Source organism: Pan paniscus, chromosome 16 (assembly GCF_029289425.2).
Source record: "Pan paniscus chromosome 16, NHGRI_mPanPan1-v2.0_pri, whole genome shotgun sequence".
In the NCBI taxonomy this organism is placed as follows: Eukaryota; Metazoa; Chordata; class Mammalia; order Primates; family Hominidae; genus Pan; species Pan paniscus.
Genome location: NC_073265.2, coordinates 63,278,005 through 63,288,179, shown reverse-complemented (window position 1 = coordinate 63,288,179; position 10,175 = coordinate 63,278,005). Strand labels below are relative to the sequence as shown.

General features: G+C 47.8%; 1 protein-coding gene across 1 annotated transcript; it reads right to left on the bottom strand.

Annotated features, from left to right (window-relative positions):
• Positions 1-1,595: 1,595 nt before the first annotated feature.
• Positions 1,596-2,640, bottom strand: LOC100970567 (putative GED domain-containing protein DNM1P34). Its single transcript, XM_008971907.1, has 2 exons — positions 2,434-2,640; positions 1,596-1,697 (listed from the first exon to the last, which is right to left on the bottom strand). The coding sequence occupies exons 1-2, from the start codon at positions 2,638-2,640 to the stop codon at positions 1,596-1,598; spliced, it is 309 nt and encodes a 102-aa protein (XP_008970155.1).
• Positions 2,641-10,175: the final 7,535 nt, after the last annotated feature.

The following is a 10,175-nucleotide window of genomic DNA, read 5'->3' as shown; positions in this document are numbered from 1 at the left end:
ACTACGACAGACTAAGTCACAGATGAAGGGGGCTGACTTTGGGCTGGGGAGCCACTGTCAAGTCACAGGACACCCACCCAGGCAGGCTTGGAAAGGTAGGCCTCCGAGAAGAGGAGGATCTGTTTAGAGGTCAAAGTGGAACCTGGGGCTCTCAGGACAGGATGGACTTGCCTGACCCGATCACCTGGCAGTTGGAGAGAAAGCAGAGAGAAAACGGGAGAGAGAAAAGTGAGCAGAGAGCTGGTGAGGCAAGCACAGAGCACAGGCGTGCTGCAGCAGCTGTGGGAGGGCCGGGGAGGGGAGGACGCAGGTGCAGGTGTGGCAAGGTTCCTGGAAAAGAGAGGCTGGAAGGAAAAGGGGAGGAAGATGGAGGGAGGAGCCGGAGCTTCACAGGTAGTGCCTGGGGGCTGCGGCGGCCCTCCCCAGCCCACACACACTGGCCTCTCCCACGGCACCCAGGCAGTGCACCCACAGTTCAGACCAATGCTCAGCCCCCTCGGGCTTCCCTCTTCTCTGGTCACCCTCCCTTCCAACCCACTGGCCCAAGGCCACCTCTCACCTTGGGGAGCCCCACCCAACAGCCACCAGGTCTGATAGAAAAGGAACACTGCTTGACCCAGGATGGTGAAGCTAAAAGGGATGGCTGGACTGGAGTGAGTGCCAGGGGCCCCTCTGGGTGGTCAGAAAGCCCAGGACCCTCTGAAAGGACCCTGGGGGAGGCAGGAAGGGCATATGCCACTGGCCATAGACTTATAAGTCTAAGAGGGGAGCCTCAGCTGGTTGTGGGGGGCTGCAGGTGGCATAGGTGAGCCTGGGCCCCTCCTGCTGGGAAGAGCAGAAGAGGGAGAGTCTGTGGCAGGGGAGGTGGGTGGGCTTGCTAGGTGGAGCTCAGCTGGGCCAGCAGGGACTGTGGTCCCCTTGGCTGAATACCACAGGTGACCCCTAAGAGCAACAGGCCAAGGTGCATGAGCCCGCTGGCTGGCGGTAGTGTTTCAGCAGGGGCCAGGGACCCTGCCTTCGGTCACACGCTAGCAGCTATGGTGGTACCTGGGAGGGAGGGAAGGGGGCTGTGTGTTCCTGCCCGGCCTGTGAGGTGTGTTGTGGGATGACCATGTGTATGGGACTCTCAAGATTTTATCCAGGATCACCACTGGATTGCCAACAGATAGAGGAGGTGGGACCCTGACTATCACCCCTGCTCTGCAGTGGATTTGGCTCTCGGCACTCCCAGACTGGGAACTGGATACCCTGCCCTGGCAGCATGACTCAGACTGCACGACAGTTATGTTGTGCCCAGGTGACATTCCTAGGCCTCTGACCGCCTCAGAGTCCAGCCCCACACACAACGCCCTCCACATTCCCGGCCCCTACACCATAAACCATGAGTTCTCTGCCCTCTCCGAGGACTCTAGAGAGCACCCACATCTGCCAACTTGGGCATGGAGCCTGTTCCAAGAGCCCACAGTCTTAGCCATGGAGGCTGGGGGGGGGCTTTGGGACCGTGGGGGCCAGCCCTGGCACCTGCATCCAGCTAGGATGCTCTGCACCTGCAGTCAGTTGTCGTCCATGGGCCCCCGTGGGCGTGCTGATTGTGTTCATGACCGCTGTGCCTGCTCTGCCGACTCCTCCATCAGCATGTTCTTGTCCCCATGCAAGTACAGGTTGGCCAGCAGCTCCAAGAAGATAAACTCCTTGGTCTGAGAGTGGGCAAAGAGGGAAGGAGGTTGGGACCTGATGCCTGTGCCACCCTGGCCATGCCGCCAGGCCCTGCTGGGGCTGTACGCTGGACTTGGAGCCCCGGGTATGGCTTTTCAGATGCGGCTTCTACACCGCTTAGACTCGAAGACCCACCTCCCCACCGCTTTTTCTCACTCAGATGGGGACACTGAGGTCCAGAGGAAAAGCCACCTGCCCAAGGTCACAGATCTGGGAGGGGACCCAGGACCTATCATGCCACCAGGACACCTGTCTACTCAGTTTTTAATTTTTGGAGATAGGATCTCGCTCTGTTGCCAGGCTGGAGTACAGTGGGTGAGATCACTGCTCACTGCAGCCTCAACCTCCTTGGCTCAAAGTGATCCTCCAAGGCTAGCCTGTTGAGTAGCTAGGACTACAGGCACGTGCCACCACCAGGCCCAGCTATTTTTAAAATTTTTTTGTAGAGACCAGGTCTCACTATGTTGCCCAGGCTGGTCTCAAACTCCTGGGCTCAAGCGATCCTTCCGCCTTGGCCTCCCAAAGTGCTGGGATTATAGGCATGGGCTACTGTGCCCAGTCCCACGTTATAGTTCTATGGGACAGCTCTGGTCTGGACCGTGCCCCTCTCCCTGGACCTGGTCCCATAGGGCTGGTTGTCATCTCTGCCAGGCCAACACGGCCACCTGTGTCCCCAGTGCTACAGGAGCCCCTGCCCCCATGAGGCGGTGCATGCACGTTGTTGATCATGAGGTGCATGATGGTCTTGGGCATGAGACCAACCATGAGGTCCCACACGGTCTTGTTGACAATGGTCACATAGGAGTCCACCAGGCTCTGAGTGGTCTCCATTTGCTGCTCCAGCTGTGGGTCCATGGAGTGCATGAAGCTGTCGGAGCCACTCTCCTCGGCCTTGCTGGCCTGCCATGGAGAACACAAAGGCATCAGGGCGGCCAGGCCATGCAGCCAGGCTCCAGGATCTCAGCCCCTCCAAGGGTACCTGGAACATTGAGGCACAGGGAGAAGCAACTGGCCAGATCACACACCCAGCTCCCCACATGCTCTAGAGGGTTACAGGTCTCGGCCTCTCAGGACCCCAGACTCTCCCGATTCAGTCTCATCTTAGTTCTGACTCTAGTACCCAGAATTTGTCTCCATTTCCCAATCCAGAAATTGGAAAAGAACATCTCCAGGTCCCTTACTTGAAGACCTGGCCAGAGCTGGTGCCAGGTTACAGACGCCTGGCAGGAGGCAAGAGAAGGGCACACTCACATTCCCCTTGTCCTGGGAGGCCCACACACCAACATTGCCACCACCACTGCCACCTGGGAGCACAGCCAAAGTAGACACACACAGGAAAAGGGGAAGGGTTGAGTGAACCTGGGACACTGCACCCCAACTTTAATGTGTTGATGAATTCAATCTGCTAATATTTTGTGGAGGATTTTTGCATCAATATTCATCAGTGATATTGGCCTGTGGTTCTCTGTTTTGGATGTATCTTTGGTTTTGGTATCAGGGTAATACTAGCCTTGTAGAATGAGTTTGGAATAGTTGGGTAAGGTCTCTAGTTTTGGAATAGTTTGGGTAAGGTTAGTATTAGTTCTTCTTTAAATGTTTGGTAGAATTCAGCAGTGAAGCACCAGGTCCCAGGCTTTTCTTTGCTGGGAGACTTTTTATTACTGCTTTGATCTCATTACTTCTTATTGGTCTGTTCAGGTTTTGGATTTCATCACGGTTCAATCTTGGCAGGCTGGATGTGTCTAGAAATGTGTCCATTTTTAGTAGGTTTTCCTATTTCTTTGCATACATTGCTTATAACAGCCACTAGTGAGCCTGTGAATTTTTGCGGTATCAGTTGTAATTTTCCTTTTTCATCTTAGATTTTATTCACTTGTGTCTTCTTTTTGTCTTAGTCTTACTTAGGCTAAAAGTTTGTCAACATTATTTATCTCTTCCAAAACCCAACTATTCTTTTCATTGATGCTTTTTCTTCATTTTAATTTCATTTATTTCTGCTCTGATCTTTATTATTTCTTTTCTTCTAGTAATTTTGCGTTTGCTTTGCTCTTGCTTTTCTATTTCTTTAAGGTGCATTGTTAAGTTGTTTATTTGATGCTTTTCAACTTTTTAAAAGTAGGTGTTTATAGCCATAAAGTTCCCTGTTAGTACTGCTTTTGTCGTATCCCATAGGTTCTGGCATGTTGTGTTTCCATTATCATTTAAGAAATGTTTCAATTTCCTTCTTAATTTCTTCATTGACCCACTGGTCATTCCAGAGCATATTATTTCATCTCCATGTGTTTGTATAGTTTCCAACATTTCTCTTGTTACTTCTAGTTTTATTCCATTGTGATCAGAGAAGATATTTGATATTATTTCATTTTTTTCTAATGTTTTAAGACATGTTGTGTGACCTAAGATATGGTCTATCCTTGAGAATGATCCATGTGCTGAGGAAAAAAAAATGTGTATTCTGTAGCCCAAGGGAGAAGACACCTGCCCCCACTCTGCTGCAACACACAGCGCTCTGCTCAGGGATGGTACAGTGGTGAGCTGTTGTTACACAAGGGGCTCTCTGTCGGGGAGGGAACAGAAGTCTCTTCTGTAGTGTTTGCCATTTCCATGGTGCAAATCTTCCATGGCTGATTTCAAGCTGCCACCATCTTCTCAGCCTGGGCTTGTTTGTCCCACCCTTGGGAAGGCTTTCCAGGTATTTGAAAGGATGTGGGTGTTGTGATCTCAACTGTATCTTTATTAGGGGACACTCCAAGCCCAGTTATGCTATGGTTCTTGCAGACTCATAGAGGAACTGCCTTGGTAGTCTCGGATAAGATCTGGAAGAATTCTCTGGGCTACCAGGCAGTAGAGACTCTTATTCTCTACCTGTAGTTTCTCTCCAAAAACAGTCTCTGTCTCTCTCTCTGTCTTCCTCACTCCCTCTCTCTCTGCTGAGCCACTTGGAGCTGGGGGTGAGCTGACACAACATCCCTATGGCCACCACCACTGGGACTGCACTGGGTCAGACCTAAAGCCAGCAAAGCACTGGGTCTCACTCAGGGCCCACTGTCAACACTACCTGGCTATCGTCTATGTTCACTCAAGGCCCTGGGGCTCTACCGTCAGCATGTGGCAAAGCCAGCCAGGCTTGTCTTTCCCTTCAGGGCAACGAGTTTCCTCAGGCCCTGGCGGGTCCAGAGATGCTGTCTGGGGTCAAAAGCCTTAGAAATTTACCTGGTGCTTTATTCTAAGGCGGCTGAGCTGACACTGAAACCATGAGACAAAGTCCTTCCCACTCTGCCTTTCCCTTTCCACAGGCAGAGGAGCCTCACCCTGTGGCCACCACCACAGGCGCACAGGGAGTGCTGCCAGGCTACTGTCGATGTTCTCTTAGGGCCCATGGGCTCTTAAGTCACTTGTGGTGAATGCTTCCAGGCCTGGGGCTCACCCTTCAGGGCAGTGGGCTCCCCTGTCTCAGGGCAGGTCCAGAAATGCCGTCTAAGAGCCAAGGCCTAGAATCAGTGACCACAAGAGCCCATTTGGTGCTTTCTACCCCACTGTGGCCAGACAGGTACCTAAGCTGCAAAACAAAGTCCCTTTTACCTTTCCCTCTGCTTTTCTCAAGCAGAAGAAATCTCTCACTACAGCCACCATAGCTGGGAATGTGCTGGGTCTCACCTGAAGCCAGCCACCTCACAGGGGGAATGATTGGTAGAGGCTACTGTTCAGCCATCTTGCTCTGCCCCTCCTCCCTCACTTAACTTTACCTCCTAAGAGCCCTGTTTCCAAATACAATCATATAGTGGGTTAGGGCTCCAAGTATGAACTTTCGGGAGACACAATTCATTCTATAGCATTTGGACTTGGGAAGAGGGAGGAAAAGAACATGCACAGGAAGGTCACAGTGTAAGCAACAGTATGGAGGTGGAAAAGTTCAGCTCATGGATAGGAAAAATTGATCCAAATTGGCAGGGCCCACAGGGAGATACGGTGCGGTGGTGAGAGGCGGCCACATCAAAAGAACCTTGAACGCCAGGCTGACGTGGGAGGCATTTCCTGTTGTGTAGAAGATGCCATGAGGTGGTGAGGAGGGTAACATGATGAAAGGACATTTGGGAGGATGGATCTGGCATCAGTGATGGGTGGGGATAAGGGGTGAACAAAGCTGGAGGCCAGGAAACTGGACACATGGCCCAGAGTTCAGGCTTAGGCTGTTCAAATGTAGTTTCCACACTGAGTTCCCATGTGGATCCAAGCATGCAGCGGGTAGATGATTTGGAAAAGCAAAACCATTCTCTTCCCATTACCACAGAGTTTCCCAGTTGAGTTCATCACCAGAGTCCTACACATCAGTCGACCTGCCCCAAACTCTGTCCCTAGAGGCTGTGACCCAGAGGGAGCCCTTGTCCAGCTGTAGCCCGGGGACACTGCAGCCTGAGCAGGACTGCACCTGTTCCCCCCCAGGAGCCTTATCTCTGTCTAGCCAGGCTTTGGCTTCAAATGCCCTCAGCTTTGGCTTCAAAACCTGCTGGGTCAGATTCATGAGGGATCTGGTCTTCTTTGGTTTAGGGATTTTTAAATAGCTTTTTCAAGCAGGCAGTAGATCAACTCTGCTTGGTTACCTCTAAGAACTGGCTACAATTCACAGAGATCTATTATACTTATAGCTGTGGTTTGATTACATGGAAAGGATACAGATTAAAATCAGCCAGGGGAAGAAAGGCATAGGGCTGAGTCCAGGAGGGTACCATGCATGGAGTGTCCATTATCCCTTCCCCATGCAGTCAGAGTGCATTGCCTTCCCAGCTTTGCTATGTGCCAATACACATGGAGTATTCCCAGCCAGTGAGGCTCCCTCAAGCCTCAGTGTTCAGGGTTTTTACTGGAACTTCATCACAGAGGCATGCTTGATTGTCCATGTGGCTGCTCTCAGTTTCCAGTCTCCTGTCCTTCCAGGGATGACCTAAAGCCCAGACTCTAAATCACTTAGTTGCTTTTCCTGGCCTGGCTAGTCCCCACCCTAAATATTATTATTAGACCAGCCATCATGAGTTAAGATCCCCACGCAAACATATTCCTATCAGGTATTACATGTTGACGGTTACGTCCCAGGAGTCTAGGACAAAGGCCAGACCTCTTTTTTGGTCAATGTTAACTTTTATTTGAAACTATACAACATGCCATCACCCTGTTATCCTTTCTATCTTCAAAATAACCCTAATTGGTGGGTAAGGATGTTTATTATTATAAACAAGATCTCAAGAGGGAAGATGCTTGAGCAAGGTTGCACAGTCGATCCTGGACTCATGGTACGAGACTCTTTCCACTCTCTGAGAGCCCCGAGTCCTGAGAAGATGATGGAAACAAGGTGTGTATATGTGTGTGTGCACGTGTGTGTTTGTGTAAATGTATATCTAATGAGTATGTGTGGATATGTGTATGTCTCTGTGTGTATACATTTGGATGTCTGTGTGTGTATATGCATGTTTGTGTGTGTGTGTGTCTGTGTACAGTGGTGTACACCTGTAATGCCAGCTACTCAGGAGGCAGACAGGGGAAGATCACTTGAACCCAGGAGTTTGAGAGAGAGAGAAAATTTCAATGACCTTTTTCTTGCAGTTAGAAGATAAAACCCGGGGCTGGGCATAAAGAGACAAAGCACAGCGTACAGAGGCAGAGAAATGTCTAATAAAAACAAGTGACCAAGAATTAATTAGTTCATCTATAAAGAAATATAGCACTTAAGCAGCAGATTAAAACTGGAAGATAATTTCCTCTAGAACCCTGATAATCTTTGTGAGAAAACTGTTGGCCACATATGTTAATTGCCAAAACTCACAGGGCCCTGTGCAACATAATTGGGGAGAAAAACCATCTTTTTTAAACTCGCTATGCTACAAGCAGCATTCAACTCTTTCTCAATTAAGATTTCACAAACCTACCTCCAGCTTCCAGATGGTGAGGGAAAGTGTGATCAGATTTTACGATAAATTGTGCCTGTCTCTGAGCCCATCTCCTCCCATTGAAGAGAAGGAAAATGAGGTGAGCGCATTACAGCCCTGCCTGACAAAAGTCACAAGGGAAGCAAATGATTGTTATTTAAAACCAGAGAGTCCTATAATTTATTCATGAATGCTACACATTCTATATCAGATCTTCCATTTTGATTTACTTGTATTCTTTGAAGCAAATTTATAAGATTCAAATTATTCAGAAAATGCTCCCAGGTAAATAGAAGAAAACACTTTAACCACAAGAAGTATCATGCTACACAATATGGTGTGGTGGTGAAGGGTGCAGGCTCTAAAACCAGAAAACACAGGTTCAAGTCCTGGCTCTACCACCTTGGGAAAGTTATGTGATCTCTCTGTGCCTCCATTTCCCCGTCTAAAATATGAGGATGACAAAATAGTGTCTATTTCACAGAGTTGTTTTGAGGAAAATAATATATGTAAAGCACTGTGAACAGCAGTCAGTGCTATGTAAGTGTTTGCTATAGTTATTCTAACATTTCAGATTATAAATATCTACCCTGTTATTCAGAAGACAAGCGTCCCTAAGCTGATAACATGATGAAGAGCTTTCGGGTTTCTTAATTTCCATCAGTTTTGTGAGGGAAAAAATACCACATGAAGAAGAGCAACTGAAGCAGGCGTGAGAAGGAAACTTGGCTTAAGATTGGGGGGCTTGGGGTTATTAGGCTTTCGTCTTCTAAAAATGTCCTAAGCTCCATTGATAAGAAGATGCTTAGTTATCAATCTAGCTAAAAAGGACCAATAGGCCCCAAAAGACACTGAGTTAGAGACAAAAATAGAAGGGTAATAAATGAAATATGGAAAACTACACAACCAGAAAAATAAACAGCTACCAGTACCCAAAACGTGGCTAAATCTCACAGGATTCTGTTGAATGAAAAAAGCCAGCCACAAACGCGCACATACTGAATGATCCCATTTATATGAAGTTCAAGAACAGGCAAAACTAATCCATGGTGACAGAGGTCAGGATCCTGGTTAACTTTGAGGGGACAGCAACTGAGAAGAGGCAAGAGGGAGCCCTCTGTGCTGATGGGAACATCCTGTATCTTGAGCTGAGTGGTGGTTACATGAGTGTGCACATATGTAAATACTATTGAGTTGGCCGGGCGTGGTGACTCACACCTGTAATCCCAGCATTTTGGGAGGCCTAGGCAGGTGGATCACTTGAGGTCAGGAGTTCAAGACCAGCCTGGTCAACATGGTGAAACCCCATCTCTACTACCATACAAAAATTAGCCAGGCGTGGTGGCAGGCGCCTATAATCCCAGCTACTCAGGAGGCTGAGGCTGGAGAATCGCTTGAACCCGGGAGGCAGAGGTTGCAGTGAGCCAAGATCTTGCCACTGCACTCCAGTCTGGGCAACAGAGCAAGACTCCATCTCAAAAACAAAAAACAAACCAAAAAACGATAGTACAAAATTGTAACTTAAGGTATATGCACCTCACTGTATGTAAGATACTGTCTTAGTCCATTTGTGGTGTTATAACAAAATATCTGAGACTGGGTAACGGGTAAAGAATAAAAATGCGTTTCTCACAGTTTTGGTGTCTGGGAAGTCCAAGATCAAGGGGCCAGCAGGTTTGTAGTCTCGCAAGGGCTGCTCCTGCTTCCAAGATGGCACCTTGAACACTGTGTCCTAACATGGTGGAAAGGACAGAAAAACAAAAGAAGAAAACCGAGCTAGGTAGTTCCCTCAAGCCCTTTCATAAGGTCACTAACCCCATTCATGAGGGGGCTCCTCCCTTACAGCTTAGTCATCTCCTAGACTCCACCTCTTAATTCTATCACATTGGGGTTTAAGTTCCAGTATGAATTTTAAAGGAGACACAATCATTCCAACCATAGCAAATATGCTTTACTAAAAAAAAAAAAAAAAAAGGAAAATCTTGTCTCTAAACATATTTTAAGAGTTTATATATTTACAGCCCAATTTTCCACTTGCTTAATGACGATGAGTGTCATTCTTAGCTGAGAAAAGTTTCAGTAAATTATTTTTCTCACATTATCTATTAATATCTTATTCAGATAAAACCAAATTTCTAACCTGGATTTTAGGTTAAGACAGGAACCATAGTCATTTGTTGCAATGTAAGAATGACAAGACAGAGATATTAACTAGCAGAATCCAACTATAAAACTAAATTTAAGGGCACAGTTCTCTACTAATGACTCCCCTAGACAAATCATTACTTGGGTATCAATGAATCAAGTAAAAGTGGAAGTGAGAACAGTTCGAGTCCTTTTTGCAATGGATGGATGTTTTCAAGACTATTAAGTGAAGAGGGTTCAGAAACAAGGGGATAAATGGCATGCTAATTTGGGGTTGAATGGAGTAATGAGATGATCTTGGAAATACAAGAATCCTGCTTAATGGGACTTGTCTACTTGCCATTCAATAAACCAATATACGTAAATTAAAAGAGACAAAGGAAATGAGCACTC